Source organism: Danio aesculapii, chromosome 18 (assembly GCF_903798145.1).
Source record: "Danio aesculapii chromosome 18, fDanAes4.1, whole genome shotgun sequence".
Taxonomy (NCBI): Eukaryota; Metazoa; Chordata; class Actinopteri; order Cypriniformes; family Danionidae; genus Danio; species Danio aesculapii.
In genome coordinates, this window is record NC_079452.1 from 50,211,163 (window position 1) to 50,236,162 (window position 25,000).

At 37.5% G+C, this 25,000-nt stretch overlaps 1 protein-coding gene across 14 annotated transcripts in view; it reads left to right on the top strand.

Annotated features, from left to right (window-relative positions):
* The window catches only part of mef2aa (myocyte enhancer factor 2aa), a 183,852-nt gene that overhangs the window by 138,082 nt on the left and 20,770 nt on the right, over window positions 1-25,000 (top strand). For all 14 annotated transcript variants that reach the window (XM_056478963.1, XM_056478961.1, XM_056478965.1 and 11 more), the window contains one exon: window positions 1,585-1,804. In XM_056478963.1, coding sequence (XP_056334938.1) covers window positions 1,585-1,804 — 220 coding nt within the window. The remainder of the gene's footprint in view (window positions 1-1,584; window positions 1,805-25,000) is intronic.

The following is a 25,000-nucleotide window of genomic DNA, read 5'->3' on the forward strand; positions in this document are numbered from 1 at the left end:
AACGCCATTTTGGAAATATTTGAAAAAGAGAAAAATTCCAAGGGGGCTAATAATTCTGACTTCAACTGTACATACTACACTATCTTTTGTTTATTAGCAGATTTTGCGCATTCAAAAGATTTTCAGTGTGATTTTTGTTTATTTATTTTTATTTTTTGGATCTTAAAATAAAAAAAAAAAATAATAATTTAAATAAACCACAATAAGCTTTAGTCTAAACGTGATGTAATATTTCTTTCAGGGGAAATGCCTCAATGTCCACCTAGCTAGAGTACTGACAGATTCATTGGTTGAGGTAATTGATGTGTTCTTCCAAGCACTCTCCCCAACAGATCTGGAAATTGAATCTTTTCTCTCAGTGCCGTTCTCTGTCCAGGTCTTGTGATGGAGAAGATTTGCCACTGTATAAAGATGGAGAGACTATCCTGCCTATTTTTGCCTCCACTCATTTATACTGATTTCTTTTAGTCTCAGTCTTTCTGGTGGGAGGCAACACCTGAGTTTGTATTGTTCATCTCCCTGGACAATTTCTACAGTCCTGCCAGAGCCCAGAATCCCAGCACAATCAAATAGCTGAACCATTTTCAAGTTCAAGCTAGTAACAAATAAATCTGGGGGTTTCTAATCACGATTTTTTTTTCTGCAAGCGTTTTTAAAAAGAATTGAGACAATAGTGATCTTATTGGGTGGTGAGCATAACATTCTGCACCCATAGTGGGTGCCAGACTATTGTTTTTACTGCACCGAATGAACATGAACAAAGCTCGAGTTCTTTGTGTCATTAACACACTAATATTCTCACTAACTGGCTCGCTGCACTATTAAGTGAATGGAGTGGCCTCACATCGTCCCTGCTCACGCTCACTCTGGATAACGCTATGGTTAGTCAGCAATGCACTGCCTATTGATTTACTACTTATGGTTATTTCACCTGTTTTTCCCTCCTATTTACACTGAATTTTAAACCAAAAATGTCTTTGTGTGTTTTATTTGTTGTGTTCCGTAAAAGCAGCCGAGTGCAGTGCTGGCTATAGCCATACTTGACCCGGAGAGCTATTTCAGGATGTTTCCCAAATTTGCATGCCTTCGTAATAAATCTCATTTCAAGATGTTGTTTTATGTATTGAACCTGGGTCAAAATTGGTGTTCCGAGCACAGTGAAAATGACTCCCAATAGGAGAATTGTTTTCCAAGAGTATTTCTCACTTTATGCCGGGCTTTCTTGGACAGCCCAAGGTGATCCAGAGATCTCCCTCCTGAGATTACATTTTTTCCACCCGGCAATCTATCTCCTGTTTTCCTCCATTGTCTGATAAAAGCACCAAAGCTCAGGGGTCATCTTTCACTCCTGGTAGAGGCCTGAAGATATGTGCAGCTCACCATTACAGGCCGCTCTACCTGAATATCCAGGCTAAATGAATTTGAGCGCTGCACCACCGTTTTCTAATCGTAGCGTTTCATGTTATGCTCCAGTTATCTGTGTGAATGTCAATTTTGATACTGGGATTTTTAGATGAAATGTCAGCTCAAAGAGTCTTAGATACCTCCCACATGAAGCCATATTTGTGTGTGATTCTCTTCCAGCCGACGGCCTTGCCCCCGCAAAACTTCTCCATGCATGTGGCTGTGCCAGTGACGAACCCCAACGCCATGTCCTACAACCCCGGGGCATCTCTGAGCAGCCAGAGCCTGTCGGCCGCCGCCGCTGCCTCTCTGAGTGACGGTGCCATGCTGTCTCCACCTCAGGGTTCAATGCACAGAAGCGTAGTGCCCCCACAGAGACCCCCCAGCACAGGCAGCACAGGTGAGTGCGACTCCCTCAACATTCATTCCTCCCACTAGGACTTAATGATTTTAGAAAATGATTGGATTACGATATTATTTAACCAGTAATGTGATAGTAACCAGTAATATTTCACACTTGGCTGCACAGAATGAAAACATAATTATTCAATAGAGGTTTCAGTTTAATTAGTGGAATATTTAGCAGTTTCAGTTTATTTTGCCATTGAAATATTGCGTCTAAAACTGCGTGGAAAATGTGAGGTGCACCACTTCCTTCGCCAATTTCCACATGCTTTTGCGCTTGCACTGCCATGGTGTCTGTCATTGCTAAGCAACCATTAGCTGCACTCTCAGAGAAACCACAACTGACAGTTATGCTGAGTTCACACCAGACGTGGATGAATTTATATGTTAAGTCAATGCAAAGACGTGAATAGACGGTGCGTTTGACAATGCAAATGACCCGATTTACGCGAATGAAGCGGCAAGAGTTTAGCGTTTTGCACGTTTGACACACTTAACGCGTATATCATTCATTTCACGCAAATCGCTCGAGTTGGAAAAACTTAACTTCAGCTGACATTCGTTAACCAATCATGAGCTTGCTCTTGTAGGGGAGGGATTATGACGTAGTGCCTGTTGTTGATATCCTGAGGGGAAATCCACTTGCAGACACCGGACAACAGTTCATCAAACTGGCTTCGGCGCAGTCTGAAGCACCGCTGAAAGCCTCCATCATCCAGGTGTAGTTTCTGGAGGAGTTGATAAACTCACAGAGCTGTGTGTACCTCAGAAATGATCAAGTGCACTCAGACACTGCGCCGAACAAATCTAAGCTGTTTTTCAGCCTTCCTAAAGCACATAAAAACAGCAATTCTCTATAAAATCCATGTTAGCCATTTAGCAACGAAGCTAGAGTCACCAGGCAGACAGAAGCACTGCTCTTGACAGGAATCCACATCTATTGTGAAGTTAATTTGTTGCATGAATAAGCGAATTTGATGCACGAATGAAGCGAGTGAACTCAAAAAGTTCTCGTGTCTATTTACGCGTGAAAATCGTGATTTATCCGCGAGAAAAGCCTGATTTTTCAGGGCGTGTCACGTCTAGTGTGAACGCAGCTTTACAGTTCTGATAGAAGTTTTATTCATAAAGAGTAATAAAAAGCGGCATATTGTTTGAGTGCTCTGTGTTTGTTTCAGGTCTACCGTTATTACTGAAATGTGAATAATTCGTACAAAAGTGTGAAGCTGATTGGTTGGTTTTTGTCACATGATGTGTGGTAGGTTTGCGTCATTCTGAAAAGTTGAGATGTTTTCAAATTGCCTAGAAAATAAATAACAACGCATCCACGTCGCAACTGTTTTGTTAAACATTTTCATGAGGATGCAGATAACGATGAGCATACAAACGACACAATATGCAAACAACCTCTCAGCCAACTTATTCAATTTAAATCAAACAGGTTGACAGTTTGTGCAAAGCTTTTATATGCTGACGTTAAATATCAGCGAATTTCAGCAATAATTTGGCCATGTAAAAAGTATACTGGGAATTCAGGAGAGCTGCACACACTACCACTAGATGGCGACATTAACAAATGAAGTTCAAAAACGAAAGTTCAAGTGCAAAGCAAATCTCATCACAGCAATGTCTGAAAATACAAATGTCCGTCCTCTGATATTTCCCCTTCAACCTGATTTAATCTTGCGTGTAATGTGGCATTTACGTTTTAAGATGTGTGTTTTGACAGTATTATTGCTAATACAATTAATCGTTCAGCCCTAGTTTTCAAAGCAAAAGTGGGGCAGGATCTGCACCGTCATGGGATTCTAGGATTTGAAATGGCTTATATAAAAAGAGATGTGTTTTCCGTCTTATTGCTTTGCTTTGGAAATTCAACACAGATGTTGTTTTTCTACTTCTCACATTGAGCGATCTGTAATAATGGGGCTGTAATGTTGTTTCCCAGCTGCTATGCGCAGACATCTATATGTTTCTTGTTATGCTTTGTGTTTCACACCTTCTCAGCACAAGCACGAGTGGAGCGGAAGTGAGATCAATTAGTAGTCTCCTGGAAGTGGTCTCCATGACGACAGCAGGCTTTAATACCATCTGATCTCTAAGCTGGTCTGACAGCAGTGGGCTCTGTGACTGGGCCGCACCAGCCCTAGTGTGAATAATGGGAGACAGGCAGACAGACACGCTGATAAATAGAACACAGAACGACTGTTGGTACATGTAAATGCCTTTCATAAGTGTTCACTTGTGACAGTAGATGAAAACGATGAATCCTAATCCTTGATGAGGAACCTTGCAACCTGGAAATCCATAAATAGCTGTTTTGCATTTGGCCCTTGTGTGCCTTATACGTCTTCAAGTTATGACACAAGTGTTAAATGCATGTTTTTCTGCACTGGACACATTAGTCATCCTTTTATCTCTGTTGCTATGTAGGAGGGAGGCATGATCGTAGTAGAGTGCAAAAACTCTGCTACACGTTGCATCGCTGCAAAATCATGTTTGATGTTCCAACAACACCATTACTGACCTCAGCAATACCCAAACAACACTTTCCTTCCACAGGCCAGCACATGCTCTCTGGAGGCTTTGCTCGACAGTACAAATGCGGCTTGAAATCATAATGGCAAAATTTGATTGAGATTACCTTGTGTAACTGATTTTGAGATGCAGATTTTTGGATAATCACATTTTTTTACATGCAGAAAGTTATAGTTTGTTAGTTTCTGCGAATGTTTTTTCTTCTTTTGAACACCTTTGAGGCAAAATTGAAACTGAAACTGAAGAGAACTTCAAAAGCCAACACTGAATCTTATACTGCCTATTGACTTCTGTGCATTTTTAAATATATATCAAAATAATAATAATTCAGTGTAATTGTTGATCAGTTTTAGCCTATAAAATATAATTTGTTTGTTTTTGTTTAAATTGTGTGATACAGAAAATTGACAAATTTTTACAGTAAACAAAATACTGCTTTTTTCCATTTCTTTATTACATGATTTTTCAGCATACTTCTCTTTTTCTTGCCTCTTTTAGATTTTTTTTTACAAATACAACGTTTTGTATATAAAGACACTTTTGATATTATAGAACACATTTGAGGACATTTTAATATAAAGTATTCACTATTATACTTGATAAAGTTAATTCATTGATTCTTTTTTGATTCATATATATATATATATATATATATATATATATATATATATATATATATATATATATATATATATATATATATATATATATACTGTATATATAAGTACTGTTTAAAAGTTAGGGGTTTGGATAATAATTATAATTATTTATATATATATATATATAATGATGGGAGGCGTGCACGCCTTAGTGTCCCATCAGTGACAATATACAGCCATATCGCACTGCTATCAGTGTGATTTTGCGTTTATACAGCAGTTCGACGGCATAATCGTGTATATAAAAAAATTCAAACACCAACAGTCTCAAAATCCTTTTGTATGAGGAACTACTTTCTTCCACCATTCATTCACATCTGCAGCTGACGTCAGAACAGCAGAAACCATTACTACTTCTCCAACATCACTTTAGAGTTAGTATTTGAATGATTCTCTAGTCTAGCGTAATATCAAAAGTGATGACAAAACAGATGATTTTGCTCACATTTTAAGATTTATAAGGCTGAATGCCATGAAATGCCATCAGTCTAGAGACATTTCTTAGTATTTTTCTGTTGCAATCAGGAGATCACAATAATTAACCTCGCAAAAGCCAAAGCAACGCAAACACTACCAGATTACTGTTGTGTTTGAGAAGAGGAAAAATGTTAAACACATGCAGGCATTACTTCTTCCTTCTTTTTACTGAACTAGTCTGCAGTAACAAAAACAGGAGACTCTTTAAAAACAAACAGATTGCCAACCGAAAATTAACTCAGGCTTATACAAAGAGTGGCCAACACAAAATACATACATTCCTGATATGTGAGTCCCATCTCACACTTAATACACTACAGTTATACTGTATAAATACAGCACTACAACATACAAAAGAGAGAGATCAACTTAGAATGTCACTTACCAGTTTTATAATGATTTGATCAGATGTAGTTTGAAATTGTGTTTCATGTTTGAAGTTTTTCCTCATTTAAGGACTTATTATGGGGTCTCTGTCGCCATCTTGTGGATGGATAGCATCAACCATCTTTGCTCTGCTCTGTTTAACAGACTGATGGATGCTAACACACTGTATCTCAGAAGTTATAAATATTTAAAATAGGCACTATCCTTATAAATAAACTGCATAGTTGCAATCTAAAGAACTACATTCTAGACTAAAAAAGCCTCAAAAGTACATTATGTTGTCCAACAGCTGCAATATTTGTCAAACTGTAGTTCAATTCAATTCAATTCACCTTTATTTGTATAGCGCTTATACAATGTAGATTGTGTCAAGGCAGCTTCACATAAAAGGTCATAGTAAATTACAACAGTGTAGTTCAGTTTTTAGTGTTTAAATTCAGTTCAGTTGAGCTCAGTTCAGTGTGGTTTAAAATCACTACTGAGAGTCCAAACACTGAAGAGCAAATCCAACGATGCGCAGCTCTACAGATCCCAAACCATGCAAGCCAGTGGCGACAGCGGAGAGGGAAAAAAACTTCACTAATTGGCGAAAGTGAAAAAAAAAAAAACCTTGAGAGAAACCAGACTCAGTTGGGCACGACCATTTTAATTTATCCGCTGGCCAAACATCTTGTGTAGAGCTGCAGTCTCAGCGGCGGAGGCTAGTGAGTTTATTGATCGGCTGTCACTATGTGGGTGGAGTAACACCGAAGGGTGAGGAGTGCTGATATTGTAGAATATTGCACGGCTATCAGCCAATCACATTCGAGAACCAGACAGAACTGTTGTATACATATATATATATATATTTAGAAAATTATTATTAAGAACCTCTAACATCTGAACAGTACTTAATTATGGTTACAGTGCAGAAAATGTTAGATGATTAAAAATAACTAGTAGTAAAAATGAAAATATGAATGGTATAGAAGCTGCCTCCGTGATATTAGGGAGTTGGGAATAGCTGGTAAGGCTTTGCTCTGCAGTTTCTAAGGTGTTCAAAATGGTTGCTATGCTGTTGCTAAAGTTGTGATGGCAGCTATGCCCCTGATAGTTAACTGTGTATTTTGTAAGAAGTTTGAATGCTTTGTTTTGGTGCGCTTTCTCACAACATGTCCCAAAAGGCTCACATGTTAGGTCAGTAGACACCTCATATACTACTTAAGCTCAACAAATGCCCCCTGAACCAATGCCCTTTTGACTACTTTTGAAAATGGTTGAAAGTGGAAAAGCTCAAAGCATTTTAGGCCACATTTACACCAATATAGTGCCATCTACTTGTGATCAGATTCACGAAAAATGCATATAAATACCATATGTAAACAGGGCTTTCAGTACTGTAAGTAATATTATTATTTATGGTTTAAAAAAGTTTTTTACAGAACAATCCCTTCTCCAACATTTAAACCCTTTACAGATGAGGGGGAAAATAATAATAAGTTTCCCATCATAACTTCTTTTCAGAGGAAACATTTGTACATCAAGTTACACTTAGTTACACTAACAAGTTACATTGAAGATATCCTCTAAAAGTACATATCTAAATGTCTTATAATACTTTTCCACCTCTTCTGAAAAATATCAATATTCATTTGTATTTTCAGAACACATTTTGAGAGATCATTTTTTTCTGTAGCACAAACAACATCCAGTACAATTCACACCAGATTTGAATACTTACAATTAAGTGATTTGTTTAAAATCCAGAGTGTGAGCAATAGTGATTCTTGCTTTAGCAGGTTAACAGTTCGTCTCTTTAAAATTCAGCAACATTGAAATGTGTTTGACACGCTAAGGGGAGCAGAACGCTGCGTGTGAAGGCTGGCCTGTCACACACATGTACCCACACACTCGGAGATAAAAAGATGCAGATGGTTAATCATCTCATTTTGTGCATCTCATTAGGTGACATGCTGTGTACCCTCACCGAGCTCACAGTGCCGAGCGGTGTCGACTCCAGCCCCGCGGATAGGTCCTCTGGGGTGACGGCATCAGCGCCTGTGTCAATAGAAGCATCGCTTTGCAGGGGTTTCTGAATTTGACTCCTGTTTTTTTATGAGTGATATGGCTGATTTGTAAGTGAAGATATCTCTCTCGGGATGTGCAGTGCTGTGTACAAATCTTAGGCCACTAGTATTTCCACCAACGACAACAAAAAATACTTTAAGTCAGTTATTTCTGTTTTTTGAAGTAGTGTAAAAACTACTGTATATTCGTAACGAAAGTAACGCAATTACATTGACTTTAGTAACTGTAAATTACACAAATTTTAAATGTAATTCATTACATTACTGCGTTCCTCCAAAATGTAATTAGAATACAGTAACTCGTTACTGTGAAACCCATTACACCCAACTCTGGTAGTTAATTGATTAAAATCAGCAGTGAGGAAAAAAAACTGTTTCATTATTCATTCTTTTTTTTTTCCGGCTTAGTCCTGGGGTCACCACAGCGGAATGAAATTATCCAGCATATTTTTTATAAAGCGGATGCCCTTCCAGCTGCAACCCAGTACTGGGAAACACCCATACATGCTCATTCACATACATACACTATGGCCAACTTAGTTTATTCAGTTCAACTTTACTGCATGTCTTTGGACTGTGGGGGAATCTGGAGCACCCGGAGGAAACCCACGCGAACACAGGGAGAACATGAGAGTGTTTTATTTTATTTTATTCATATTTTATTTTATTTTATATATTTTATTTAATTTTTTATATTTTATATTATTTTAGATATTTCATATTATTTTATTTCATATTTTATTTTATTTCATATTTTATTTGACATTTTATTTATATATAATTTTATTTTATACAATTTATTTTATTTTATATGTTTTATATTTTATTTTATTTCATATTTTATTTAATTTTATTTAATTTTACTCATTTAAAACTGCTTTTGTACTCCAGGTGTATTAGAGAAATTCGAATGAGTGTATTTGCTCTAATATTACAATGTCTACAAAAAAAATATAAAATTTTTAAAAATATATGCAAAAATGCAATCTCGATAACTATTTTCCATAGTGAACTATAACAATATATAGTTCAATATAAGTTGTTAATGCTTTCAGATTTAAAAGAGTACCCCAACAATGACTGAAGCCACAAAAATTAGAGGGTCCGTTATATGACAAAACATATTTTAGGCTAATACGTTTTCAGTGGTCGAAAATTCCGTACATCTCTAATATCAACACATTTTTAGATTCCAATTGTTACACATTTCTGCTGTGTGATTGGCTCTTAGATCAATATAGAGTATAAAACTTATCATTGTTATTGATATCATTTGATTTTCGATTTGTTATAATTTTGTTTATCGGCCCAGCCCTACTCCCAAGTGTTCATGTTGCTTCCTGTTCATTTAAAGATTTTTTTATAGATGCATTTAGGTAGGTTTCTTAGAGAATTGTCTTGGAGATGTTGCCCAGATCTTCTGGATTTACATCTCAAGTCTCAGTTTGTTACATTTCTTTGTTTTCCAAGGCGGTCTGGACAATAATGAGATTGGATCTCTGTATGGAGCACTGGTTGCTCTCAGACACAAAAATCTTACTTGATTATTACAATTAATAGCAAAAATAATGCTAGGAAATGTAATCTAATATTTCTATTACACCAAAAGAAAGAAATAATTTACTTTTGGACCTTTTTTTGGTGAAAATACTATTAGCCCAAAACTTTCTCAGTACTGTACACAGTATGTCGCCCTCTTTCTTTATCTTAAAGGAGCAGCAGCGTCTTTACCCCTGTGATCAGATAAGCGGGTCTCCCTCAGTCACTTCTCTTCTACTTAGAGTATAACTGGCATGTTACAGTAGAGCACACCACCCCCTTCTCTCTCTTGATATTTGGAAATCTAGGCCAAAGCGTTATGAGCCAGTGATGGATGTTGAAGTGACTCTGCCCTTTATGAGGACATCAGAAGGATATTATCAAGGGTTTTTCTATGGCTTCTCATGAAAAAAGTATTAGCATATTACAATTATCATTCACTGAAAACCTCCGAGGTTGTGTCACGGGCCTCTGAGCCGCATTTTTCCACCCAGATGGAGGAGCGCTAAGTTGTGCCAGTGCTGAGCTGTGGGCTCGGGCGTTTGATAGAGCGGGTGTAAACAGTCATGTGATGATGGAAAATGGCGGCAGCTGTGAGCGTCTCTGCCCTGCTGCTCGTGTGTACACACACTGTCAAGTCACCAAGGACGCACACAAGGTCATGTGTCCAACTGTTTCGTCCTGACAGTTACAAATACAAGGGTTGCCTCCGTTCTCCAGTGGGCCGCTCTGTCTATGTCACCAGTGGACCAGGGCTACTTTTTCAATATTACAAAGCAGCCGAGTACAAGAGCATGACTGCTGGAACAACAAGTCTTGAGATTCATGCTCTTCTTTTTGCTCACGTTCATCCGACCCTATTGTTATTATTTTTTTCATGGAAAATGTAGGAAGTTATCCTTATGGATATACCAATATATAGACAGTGGAAATTAAGTTTGGCTTATTATTTGACTTTCGATTATGTACTGAAACCAGCATGTTTATAATTCCATGTTTACTTTTAAGATGCAAAAAAGTTCTGTTCTTTAAAGGTGTGAACTGCTTTGAAATGTGCATTTTTATTCGATGTTTGACGTAATCTCAACTGAACTATGAAGAGAAGGTGGGACATAGAGTAGCTCCTCCCCTTTTAAAAAAATAACCAATAGTGGTTTGTTTTTATCACAGCTCTGCTAGTCAGAGTGGTTGAGCTCAAACGCATCAAATGAGAAGCGTCTTGAAAGGGGCGGGGTGTGTCAGATACTAGAGAGCATTTGATTGGTTGAGATTTGGTCTTGGTCAAGATGAGAAACTGAAGTATGAGGTGATATGAAAATTCGTTGATCCATATAGGCGGAAATGACAAACTGCAAGCTTTAGTTGTTTATATCAGTTTTATATTTTCTAAACGTGAATTTTATCACTGTACAGGAGCACACTAGCTAATTGATGTCCTTAAAACTAACAGACTGATACTAGCATCTACAAAAACCCTTTATTTTAATTTCACTGGACCTTAAATTAGAGTGAAGAGATGTTTAAATACCTGAGCAGTTGTTCTATCAATGAACTTTGTTGTTTCCAACAAAGCTGGAAGTATATTTGAATTGCTAATGCTGTATGCTTTCCTCTGAATAAGATAAAGCAACAAAAATGATAGCAGTGAGAAAACAGCTGTTAAGTAAGCATACAAACGTGAAGGTGTGGTAGGGTGACCAAATGTCCCATTTTGCCTAGAGCAGTCCCTTTATTTCAAATCTATTAATAGTGTCTCGACTTACAAACAAAAACCTTTTTTTTGTCCTGCATTTTATCATTTCTAAAATGTCTTCATTGCTGAGTGGTGGTAGTAGGCTTCTGTCTTGTGAAAATATATTGCAATGGTAGCCTTAGTCAGTAGTGATTTTAATCAGTAGTAGAAGGTACAGAGAAGGTGTAAGCAATTATGTTATGGCTTTGTGGAATCTTTCTTTTTAATGTGGAAATCTTCACTGGTTGATTTCTACCTTTCAGTCATCCATTCTTTCACTAACATCCTCTCTCATATGGTCGCCCACTGAAGCTAAGCAGGTCTGCACCTGGTCAGTACCTGGATGGGAGACCACATGGGAAAGCTAGGTCGCTGCCGGAAGTGGTGTTAGCGAGACCAGCAGGAGGCTGTGTGGGTCCTAACACCCCAGTACTATATATTGATGGGGACTCAGTGAGCACCGTCTTTCAGATGAGACGTTAAACTGAGGTCCTGACTCTCTGTGGTCTTTAAAAATCCTTCGAAAAGAGTAGGGGTTGACCCCGGCATCCTGGCCAAATTTACCCATCATGGCCTCCTAACTATCCACCAATCAGCTGGTGTGTGGTCTGGCGCAATATGGCTGCCGACTTATCATCCAGGTGGAGGCTGCACACTGGTGGTGGATAAGGAGATCCCCCCCAAAAAGGTGTAAAGCCCTTTGAGTGTCCAGAAAAGCGCTATGTAAATGTTAGGAATTCTTCATTCTTTTTCTTTTCGGCTTAGTCCCTTTATTAATCCGGGGTCGCCACAGCGGAATGAACCGCCAGCTTATCCAGCTCATGTTTTACGCAGCTGATGCCCTTCCAGCTGCAACCCATCTCTCGGAAACATACACACACACTCATTCACACTCATACACTACTGACGATTTAGCCTAGCCAATTCACCTGTACCACATGTCTTTGGACTGTGTCTTTGGACTGTGGGGGAAACCGAAGCACCCGGAGGAAACCCACACGAATGCAGGGAGAACATGCAAACTCCACACAGAAATGCCAACTTACCCAGCCAAGGCTCGAACCAGTGACCGTATAGCTGTGAGGCCACCTGCGTTGCGTAAGGAATTATTATTAATTATTATTATTAACTGCAAACCAAACCATGTCAAAATGTGATTGGATTGTTCTTCAAAAGATTCCATGATCACCCAATACCAATTGATTAAGCGTTTGTTTTGTATGGCAGAAGCCTACCTCTATCACTCAGCACTGAAGGAATTTTAGGAAAGATGTATTATGAGTTCATAATAAAAAATGTAGTTATGGGATTATTCCAGGTGAAAAAAAACAGTGCGTCTCATTACCCTTCATACATTGACCTGCTTTTTGAATGCTTTCTTAACTACTGTTTCCTTGCTTTTTCATTTATTTTTAATAATTAAATAAAGTTTATTTTCATCAAGTTATTTTAATATTCGTACTGTACATGCTGCTTCCAACTCTGTAACCAGCACCAAAATATTTACTGAGTTTACCACTGATCAGGTATTTTAAACATATTTTTCCCAAAATGAAAGGGATGTTGTAGTTAACCCAAAAAATAAAAGTTACAGTTAATTTACCAACAGGCCATTGATTTGAACTTGACTTTGTATGAGTTTTCTCTTTTAGCTCAAAAACGGGTGACCATTGACTTGCATTATACCTCAGATTAAGCTAAATGTTCTTCTTTAATATGTTACTGAATAAAACATCTAAAAAATAACGTCACCTACATCTTCAATGGCCTGTTCGTAAGTTAACTATACACTTTTATTTTTGGGTGAAGTGCCTCTTTAAGAACAAACTTCTATAAACTCCATGGAGTCTTTAAAAGTAAACAAGGTACATTAGGCAGGCGCAGATTAGCTGGAGCTCAGTAAGATCTTCCTATTTGTCAATGGATCTGAAATAGTTAACCATATTCCAGCAGCTGATTCAGACAGGCAGGTAAATAAACTCAGCATTTCCTTTAAGGCCTCGACCCCCTGCCTCCATCCCTGCCTTCCCTCCCGGCCCCCTCGAGTTTCCTTCCCCCTATTGACAGGTGCATCTGTTTTCCTGGTACTGTGACGGTCCTTATACGGCTGGCGTAAGCCTGCTAAATGCCTGACCCAGCAGAACCCTGCAAGCATTCGGATCATGACATCCCTCTAAGACTGTTGACTGCACAATGACCAGGCAACCTGTCATAAGCTTTATAGTGGTGAGAGGCAGAGACAGGTGGTATTTAACCATCTTTTCGCCAACTACACCACACACACATACATATGCGCTTACTGAGTGCTAAGTGTCCGAGGCTCACTTGATTGAATGTACACAGCGGGAGATAATATTGGCTTTTGAGTGTCCTGTGAGATCATATACAGTATAACACTCCAAGCCTTTGGTAATGAATACCTCAGACTACTTTTTCAGTAACATGGAGCCGAATTCATCGCTATTATGCACCCGTTGCCTCTCATCAGTCTTTTAATAATTGTCAGACATTTATGAGCCAGTCCTCACTAACATAGTCCCTTTGCGACTGTAGTTCAGAGTATCGCTTAAAAATCAATATTTAGAGATTTGAAACAAGGATGTCGCTAGATATAAATGACACCCGGAGCTTAGCCTGTTAGAGCTATATCATAGTGGAACAAACGTGTACAGCTTTCAGATTGGAATTCAATATTTTGAAGGATTTTTTTTTACATGAGGATTAATAATACCATCAGGATTTGGCAAAAAAATGCTATAAGTAAAAACACAAAATGAAACAAAAACACTTTTTTGAAAAGTGTTAATAAAGACATACAAATTAATGCATTAAAAATGAATGAAAGAAATATAAGTATTCAATATAAATACAATTTATGATTGTATTTATTTTATTCAAATGTAAAATACACACACACACACACACACACACACACACACACACATACATATATATATATATATATATATATATATATATATATATATATATATATATATACACAGTTATTATACAGTGTATATGTTTGTATACAGTATGTTAATATACACTCACTGGCCGCTTTATTAGGTACACCTTACTAGTACTGGGTTTGACCCCTTTTGCCTTCAGAACTGCCTTACGCAGTTGCTGCAGATTTGTCAGCTGCACATCCATGATGCAAATCTCCCATTCCACCACATCCCAAAGGTGCCCTATTAGATTGAGATCTGGTGACTGTGGAGGTCATATGACTACAGTGAACTCATTGTAATGTTCAAGTCTGAGATAACTTTGACATGGCGCGTTATACTGCTGGAAGTAGCCATCAGAAGATGGGTACATTGTGTTGATAAAGGGATGGACATGGTCAGCAACAATACTCAGTTAGGCGGTGGTGTTGACACGATGCTCAATTGGTACTAATGGGCACAAAGTGTGCCAGGAATAATATCCTCCACACCAGGAATATCCTCCACACCAGTACACCACCATCACCAGCCTGAACCATTGATACAAAGCAGGATGGATGGAATTTGAGTTACTGTTGCCTTTCTATCAGCTCGAACCAATCTGGCCATTCTCCTCTGATCTCTGACATCAACAAGGCATTTGCGCACCAGAACTGCCGCTCACTGGATATTTTCTTTTTTTTTGGACCATTCTCTGTAAATCCCAGAGATGGTTGTGCGCAAAAATCCCAGTAGATCAGCAGTTTCTGAAATACTCAGACCAGCCCGTTTGGCACCGACAACCATGCCACATTCAAAGTCACTTGAATCACCTTTGTTCCTCATACTGATGCTCGATTTGATCTGCAGCAAATCATCTTGACCATGTCTACATGTCTAAATGCATTGAATTGCTGCCATGTGATTGGCTGATTAGAAATGTGCATTAACGAGCAGTTGGACAGGTGTACCTAATAAAGTGGCCAGTTAGTGAGTATGTGGGTCAGAGGCTTCATTTTGGGGTTTTCCATTCGTTTAAACCTACAAAACAATTGTTATGTACAAGTAAATTATTTTAAAATGCAGAAACTTCAGTGTTCAAAATTTTTTTTATCATTTACAGTATATATGAAGTAAAATACTTCTTATGGTCTGTATTTATTATATTTTAATTAAAATGTGGCAAAGATGTAGAAAATAAATAAGTATTTTGTGACTGTATTGTGATCCTTCAGAGTAATAGTGTTATCAAATGAGTCTTGGTCTAAATATATTGACTACATTTTATTATTACAATAAAATATTATATTATTATTATAATTATGATCATTATTGCTTAATGTAAAGTTTTGTTACACATGTATGAAAAGCTATATTTTTGTGAGCATATTAAGTTAATGTGATAATTTCATTTGATGATTTTGACTTGTACTGTATAATACTAAAATAAATCTTCCATTTTTGACTTCAAGCCGATGCAAAGACATATTCCCTTAGGCACAGATAGCAGCAGAAGTGAGAGGGGGAAGCGAAGTATAGCTTGGAAAGAGCAGGAGCGCAGTCCCGTGAAACTGCTGCGATGAGTGATAGAGAAATGGATTGTGTGAATGTATGCAGGGTCTGTGCCCTGTGCCACCCATGGGAACACTGCCATCTTTTCTATCATCACTAATCTAAGAATGCATCACTGGTGTTGACTTTGGGGGAGAAATGTATGAATGTTCAGGTATGTTGTTAATTTAAAAAAATAATAATAATAAATAAATAATATTTTTAAATTCTGCCATCATTTACTCAACTTTCACAGTTCAAAACCTGTCTGAGTACCTGTCTTCTGTTGATCACAGGAGAATGCTGCAAACTGGTAGCCCTTGATTTCCATTGTATTTATAAAATATATTTTTATAACGTTTTTATTAGTTAGATTAATTATATTTCATTAGTTATAGTAATTATATAGATTGATAGCATTTTTTCCAATTATAGAAGTAAATGGCTACCAGTTTCCAACATTCATCAACATATCCTTATTTGTGTTGAGTAGAAAAAAGAAACTGATAAACAATTGGAACAACTTGAGGGTGAGTAAATACCATAGACTGTAAAAGATATGGACGTAGCATCCGTGACGTTACCCATAGGTTTCTGAAGAGCGCAAATGAAGAAACAAGTAGCCATGGCTAGGGCTGCACGATTCTGGCTAAAATGAGAATCACATTTCTTTTTTTACTTAAAATCAAGATCACAATTTTCTCACGATTCTGTAGATGTAAATAAACGTTAATATGAGTAGGCTATAATTATTGTTAATACTCAAACATATGGTTAAACAACAATAATAATATTAGGCCTATGTGTAACGTTAGGTCTACTGTTGGTTAAAAAAATACATTTGGAATAGACTAGGAATGGTGGACTTGAACAGACTTTAAATGTCCTGGTTGTTAACTCACAGTAAAGTGATGACATCAGAATACAACTATTGATAATTCTGAAGTTGAATTATTATGTTATGCTTGCAATCTGTCATTGACAACATTATTAAACCATTTATTCACTGGTAAAATAAGACATTTGTCATTATCAGATTCCCTCTTGCATTATATTCAACATTGTACAGGATAGAGTAGTTATGTTGACCCAGTATTGTTGTAATCATAACTGTAAAATGCGATATGATCATTTAAATTATGTGCGCACCGGTTTCACTTTCACTTCCGAGTGCGGCTCATAGGCCCACACGGAATCTGCTCGTGCAGATTTCCGCAGATTTTTAGCCCATCATTGATTCTGTTTATTTACTTGTGTAAATGTGTGTAAATTTATATTTATTTAGTTTTTTAATTAATTACAGTAATATCATTGTATCATTGACTAATATGAAAATATTCATATAATTTATTTACAATAGAGTTTGTAAAGTAATATTTTCTGTCCTTTAGTAGAGATATTATATGAGAGACTTGCTATGTTTACCAAATAAAGTGGATCTAATTGGATTTGCATTGTAAACGTTAAATAAAAATTAAAAAGGTATTACTTTTTATTTTATATATTAGGTTTTAGTTATAATACTCCCACAATAATTCTGCAGATTTTTAACACACTTCTCCGCAGAAATAGCAAAAAATATCCCCAGATTCCTTCTGGCCCTACTCATGGCTGCCGTCACTGTGAGAAAAGAGCAGAGAGGACTAGCTGTCACTCAAGTGGCCACGACCTTAATTATACAGACTTAATACAACTTAATAAAAATGAAATGGATGAGTTATAAAAAATTCACCCCCTCACAGTTGTCATGAAGGGTAATCTTAGCTAGTTACACCAAAACCATCTTTTGTACCAGGCTGTAAACATGTTTTTAATCGGCTGTAAAATTAGTCAATTTACCATTGCAGTCAGTGAACATCTGGATTTCTTGAAGCCAACCCCTAAAGGCAGGTCGATGAATTGCAGTTTCAGTTACTTCCATATTGGCTTCACGAGGAAGAGCGGGAGGTTGCTCGTTGGTAAATACCTGGGTCATATGTATAATGTATATATGTATGTCATATGTGTATCCCTTTAATATTCTTTAGTATTATGAAGTTTGTTTACCCATAAACAGTGTAACAAAAATTTATTTACCATCTTTATCCATACAGCGACGTTGTAATACACTGCCTATTTTTAAAGTTGAATCAATGTAATACATTACATTAAACTGAGTTCATTGTGTAGCTTAAAAAAAACAGTAATAAGTTAATAATGTTACATAAAAGCATCTGTGGTCATGACTTATTGATTTTATCATTTTATTTGATGTCTTGGAGTGTACTATTGTCCGGGTCTAACCAGAGCCCAAATCAGAGTATTTAAGGCACTGCTTAGTTGACAGGGGCATTATGGGGTGTGGCGAGGCGCGTGTGCCCAGAGGTCTCAGGCCTTTGGCTCTGTGGTCACATAGTACAGCTTCTGGCTCTCTGATCGCATAGTGCAGCTGTTGTTTGTTCCAAACAGCCTCGACCAGCATGGCTGCCTTGGAGAGGAACCACTTCAGCGCTCCTGTCAGATGGCCATTCCTTGCATACTTCTGATTTTTCACAAGCAGAAGGCACTGAGAGATCAGGGACATCTCAGATCAGAGCCTGCAGGAATGCTTCCTCTACGCTTCTCCCCTGTGTAGAGCGACCTCATATTGCCTGAATGAGTTCAGAGGAATGCTCCTATCACCAGTTAAGCCGAAGGAATGGTGAAGAGGATCCAAGCGTTAATCCAAGCACATACACCGGCTCTCCTCTTCAGGGAAAGCAAGCTTTTTCATCATGTTGACATGCCCAGCTGGGGTGCAAATGAATCTTTTTGTTCGTGAAATATCAGGCTCGTGTTGTAGCACAATTCTTTCTCTTTCGGAGCAATTCGGTGTTACCTAACTATGTGCAGTTGCTGGAGGTCAGGATGAATCATCAGCGCTGTGAAACAAAATGGCTTGGTTTGCTCGCAGAGTTCTCTCTGATATGGAAGCTCAGCACGGCTCCAGATGAATGTTTGCTTTTCGGATCGTCTTCGTTTCAGATTTTATTTGTGTTGTAGACTTTTTTTTGCGAGGAACAGAAGGCCTGGTTTCTGTCAAATTATCCAAATTCCATTGTTGACTCACTAAGCATTGGCACTGTTTTGCTATTGATGCGAAATGAAAAAGAAACAATCTGATTTGATCTGATTAAAAAATATCTTTCCAAATAGTGATTTTTATTCATTTATTTATTTATTTTTTATAAAATCAACCCCGGGTTTTAGCTAATTATTAAAATAGCATTGCAAGAAAAGTGGCTATTGGATTAGTTTAAATAAATATTTTATTTTTAAATAACATGCATATAAGATTTATTATGTAGGTCACACTTTACAATATGAACTAAGAATAAACAGGATTTCTTAACATTTACTAATGAATTCTTAATTCAAAGTTAGCATTAGTTAATGCACTCCTAGTTAACAATAACTAACAATGAACAACTTCATTTTCATTAATTAAAATGTTCATTTATTTACCAAAAATTAGATGCTGTAATTAAATATGTTATTAAACGTTTTAACATTATCACTATTATGTATTTATTTATTGTGTGTATCTATATTACATTAATAAGCATCTGGATATGTATAGTGATTCATTATCATACTTTAATGGAGTTCTCAAATGTCGTAGTAGTGTAATGTATGCGTGTAGTTTTTATGATCTATAGCAGTGGTTCCCAAAGTGGGCTCTGTACCCCCTGGGGAGACAATGAGGGGGGGGTCAATTCGTGATTTCCAAAAACCATTCATTCATTTATTCATTCATTTTCTTTTCGGCTCAGTCCCTTTGGTAATCTGGGGTCACCACAGCGGAATGAACCGCCAACTTATCCTGCATATGTTTTACGCAGCGGATGCCCTTCCAGCTGCAACCTATCACTGGGAAACATCCATAAACACTCATTCACACACGTACACTACAGACAATTTAGCTTACCCAATTCACCTATAGCGCATGTTTTTGGGCTTGTGGGGGGAACTGGAACACCCTGAGGAAACCCACGCATACACGGGGAGAACATGCAAACTCCACACTGAAATGCCTACTAACCCTGCCGAGGCTCGAACCAGCGACCTTCTTGGAGTGAGGCGAGATTCATTTTATTAAATTATTAGAATTACCATATTATATCAATAAAAATTGTAGGCAATAGTTACATTAAAAAAAAACAACATGCAAATAAAAAGCCTTTCATCAGCCTTTCATTTTTTTTGTGACTCCTAGGGTGATTATGTTATTTAAAAGACACAGCAATAGCGTCAGATGCAGCATGTTGATTTTATGGCACCAGGTTAAGCTTTCAGACACCTTTACGACACTCATGTTTAAACAATGAATAGACTTGGACCTATTGTGTGCACCACTGTGTGCAAGGTTTATATACTTAGAACCACATCAGAAGATATTTTGGGTCGTGAGTGACTGGCATTGTTATTTTGGGGGTTGCGGGCTGAAAAGTTTGGGAACCCCTGATCTATAAAAGTAATATGAAATTTCTCAGTGAAATTATCAGTAACTTGTAATTTTCATTTACAGTATATAGTTTATAGGCAGCATGGTGGCGCAGTGGGTAGCACAATCACCTCACAGCAAGAAGGTCGCTGGTTCGAGCCCCAGTTGGGTCAGTTGGCATTTCTGTGTGGAGTTTGGATGTTTCCCCGTGTTTGCTTAGGCTTCCTTCAGGTGCTCCGGTTTCCCTCACAAGTCCAAAAACATGCGCTTTAGGTGAATTGGGAAGGCTAAATTGTCCGTAGTGTATGTGTGTGAATGAGTGTGTTTGGATGTTTCCAGTGATGGGTTACAGCTGGAAGGGTATCTGCTGCGTAAAACATGTGCTGGATAAATTGGCGGTTCATTCCGCTGTGGCGACCCCAGATTAATAAAGGGACTAAGCTGAAAAGAAAATGAATGAATGTATTTAGTTTATAGTATAGTGTATAACTAAACACGCCTCAATAGTGCATCACAACAGACTTTTTCCATATTACCGTTGTATTTGCTGTACAGTTGTATACAGTACTGCTTTCAAATACGATTTTCGAAAAGTCAGAAGTTTTGTACATTCTAAGCCTGAATGAAGCCACTGACAGCTTTAGCTGAGCATTATCAGTCCTGCAGACAGTACTCTCCATATTTATTTCTTTTTTTTGTCAGTTGTCCCATCGTACTTCAGCATCTGTCCTGTCCTTAAGCGCAGGTTCTGTGTGTGTATGTGTGTGAAGGAAGAATGGAGACAGCCCAGCACAAACCACTTAGGGTTTGAAGAGCTCACAGCTCCAAAAGGTAAACTATAGTCCTTGATGCTTTGTGCACAGTCTCCTTTGAGCCAAGAGATCTTTCGACCATCTTCATCTTAACAGCTACACTTCTAAACTCAGTCCAAGATGGTTCAGAATGGGAAAACCGGCAAGTACATCACATGTCAAGACCTTGTGCTTTCTCGTAATAAAGAGCTAAATTGCTGTGTTTCCAGCACATTCAAACAGCAACTAAGTGACTAGTTTGGTAACTGTCTTAATTTAATTTAAAATGAAACAATGTGAAGTCTTGTAAAGTTAGATGTGTTTTCGTCATGGGATCACGGAGGTGTAGCTGATACATTAGAAGAGCAGATCCAACGCATTCAATTAGTGCACTGCAATACATTTGGCACTACAAGACGATGTGTTAAAGACACCTTGTTGAAACTGGCAAGAGAAAGCTCTCGGCTTTACAGATTATGCTGATGTTCACAATGCTTGATCATGCACAAAGAGGAAGTGATGCAAACGTAATGGTTCCAGAAATACTTCATTTGTGTTTTGATGAGCACCAATTAGCAATCTGATGTGCCGATCTTTGAGAATTTAGATTGAGTGTTTATTGAGAATTTTTTTTGCAGCTGATCAGACCTTTCTCCTTTAAAAATGCATATTTCTGTTACAAACTCCTGATATTAGTCTAGGGCAGGTTTCTCAAACTCAATTTGGTGGGGGGCCATACTGTGTCAGTGACTGACGATTCATAGGAGGGCCGCTTCAACTGCACTCAGACATTCTTCCCCTGAGTATATGCACTCAAAGTTCCTTACATGTTGAAGGGGTAGTTTAAATTGCTTTGAAAATCCTACAATTTGATAATAGGCATAATAATAATTATTAATAATAATCTGTCCAATTTGGTAACTTATTTGTTAACTTTAGTGACTTTACTGGTAATTGTTCTTCTAATGTGTAAGCCAGATGTGTTTGTACAACACAATACAGGTGGTATAAAATTATAATCAAATGACCCTTGAATATTTTCAAAAATACAGCTTCAGTAAAAATAGAGCGCTTATGGACATATACTTCAAGGTTTGAATCAGCCCCAGAAATAATCTGCATGTGCGTTACTCTCGACCACACACTGAGAGAAACCGAAAGTAACCCAAACATATAGTACAGTACTTTAAATGTCCAGTAGGTGGGGGGTTAAAACCACAAGTGGCTAGCCTATATGCGACTGCACAACAATGATAGTGATTCAAAATATATGTTTAGGCTGGAGGGAGGGGGGGGGGGGGGTGCAAATGGCCCGCGGGCCGGTAGTATGAGACCCCTGGTCTAGGAGAATGGGGTTTGACATTACATGTACAATTAAAATAAATGTATATATACAGTGAGTGAAGTGCAAAGACAACCAATGCAAATATACCAAAACTGTGACATTTATTTACAATTCACAAAGTGAACAAAAACAACGAATTAATCAAAAATAAAGAAAAAGAAGGCAAAAATACTATTTACAATATATGCTGTATTGGGACAAACACAAAAAAAGAGGAAAAACAAGAAAGCTGGCAGAAGGGACATGGGCGGCACTAAAGAAAAGAAAAGAACAAAACCCAAACATATATGAAAATATATACAAAATATATGAAAAAAAAAAAATAAACACATAAAGAGTCTTCCGAGTCCTAACTATCCTACTTTATCTATCCAAAAAGCACAAGGGTTGGCGCTCGCCCCTAACCTAATGTACTAAACATATGAGTAGTCCAACGTGTTGCAAAATGTATGTCACGTGACCTGCTACCCTGTCCGCTTCGTCCAAGCTTCGTAACAACGGGACAAATGAATGAAATAGATAAACGGATTGGTATAAATAGCAGACAGATACATGACCACACAGAAACGGGCAACAGCAGAATACACAGTTAGACAGGGTTTTCTTTGAACGCAACGCAATAAACAGAGCCACAAAAACAAGAGGCAAAGGGGATGGAGAGTAGTCTGGCGCATGCTTTTATGCCAGGTGGTCTTGGCCTATTGGATATGATGTCCGAGTGATATCACCGGGGAGGAAATGATTGACGGATGGATTGACCAATGAATGGAACCTGAGAAAATGAAGCAGATATGGGAGAACGGAGCACGAGAGAGAGAGAGAGAGAGAGAGAGAGAGAGAGAGAGAGAGGAAAAAACACACAACCACGTAACACCCCCACCCATTAGAACAAAATATAATATTATTTGTTAAAAAAAAAATTGTGAAAATAAATCTTCATTAATACGGATCAATTACAAGCCCTGTTTGTGTGTTTGTTTAAAAAGCATTTATATGCCAGGTACTTCACTATATCTTGAAGTACTGAAGTGGTATTTATCTTTTTGTACAAAAGGGCTTTCCAAGTTAAATATGAATTGGATTATTTTTGGCACCAGCGCTTGGAACTCCTTTCCCAGCTCATATTGTTCCTGTGCACGATTTCCGGAGCCAAAACAATATGGCTGCATCCGTTAAAGAGGTACTGTTCAGCCTCATTAATTAAGACTATAATTAGAATTTGGACTCCGTTCCTCTTAATCTATTAGGGAGGCGAAGCTTTGATTCTGAAATCCATTAGTCTTTCCTCATTCATGCATACATTGGCCCTTTGAAGACACCGTGTTGCTCAAGGTAATGACGACTTATAAATGGTTAGGACTTATCTGGTGCTTTTTATCAAATCAGCCTTGCTCTGAAAAGAAACAAATGATTTGTTTTGTAAAAGCGGGTCATTATGTAACACACTCCCATAGGATCATGCATTACTCAGAGCTGAGAGAGAGACTTATTTTATGAGGGTAAGCGGTATTGTTCGAGACAGCGAGGTAATAAGGCATTACTCTTCAGTATTGTGCGTTCATTTAGACCGGGTTCAATCTGCTGGGTATGAGAGGATTCAATGAGGGGCTTTTTAAGAGCGAGAGAGGGGTGGGCATGCTGGTTGCAGCTCCGAATCAGAGCAGCTTATGTCTCAGTAGGGCCTCAGTTACACATTCCGCCTTTTGAGAACAGGCGCCTTTTTCAGAAATTGGGAGCATTTCAACTTAATGATATCATCCTCCCTCCTTTTGATCGTTATCAGAGTAATGCGCTGCCGCTGTGCTTTTTTACAGTAATTACAAGATATTTGCCTCCCTCTCACTTCAGATTTACACAGTCAAGCGTGCATATTCATCATATATTTCCTGTCAGTCGAATAAACATTTACAGTACTGGGCAAAAGCTAAATCACACATACTTATTTGTTTGTTTTTTTTATTAGTAGCTTTTTTCTCGATTTGAATAATTTAATAAGCAGTTACATAATGTATTTGTTGTGTGCAGTTTTAGGATTATGTATATACAGTTGAAGTCAGAATTATTAGCTCCCCTGTTTATTTTTTTTCCCAATTTTTGTTTAACAGAGAAAAGATTTTTTCAACACATTTCTAAACATAATAGTTTTCTAATAAACTCATTTCTAATAACTCATACATTCATTTTCTTTTCAGCTTAGTCCCTTTATTAATCTGGGGTCGCCACAGCAGTATGAACCGCCAACTTATCCAGCATATGTTTTATGCAGCGGTTGCCCTTCTAGCTGCAACCCATCACTGGGAAAATTTCTAATAACTGATTTATTTCATCTTTGCCATGATGACAGTACATAATATTTTATTAGATTTTTTTTTCTATACTGCTTAAAGTGACATTAAATGATTAACTAGGTTAATTAGGCAGGTTAGGGTAATTAGCCAAGGTTTTGTATAATAATTTTGACCTTAAAATGTTTTTTAAAAAATTTGAAAATTTTATTCTAGCCAAAATAGAACAAATAAGACTTTCTTCAGAAGAAAAAATATTATCAGACATACTGTGAAAATTTCCTTGCTCTGTTGAACATCATTTGGGAAGTATTTAAAAAAAAGAAAAAAAAATTCAAAGGGGGGGCTAATAATTCTGAATTCAACTGTATGTATTTTCTACAATATTCGGAATACATCATTTGTTCAGCACTTTGTAATAGAAATAAG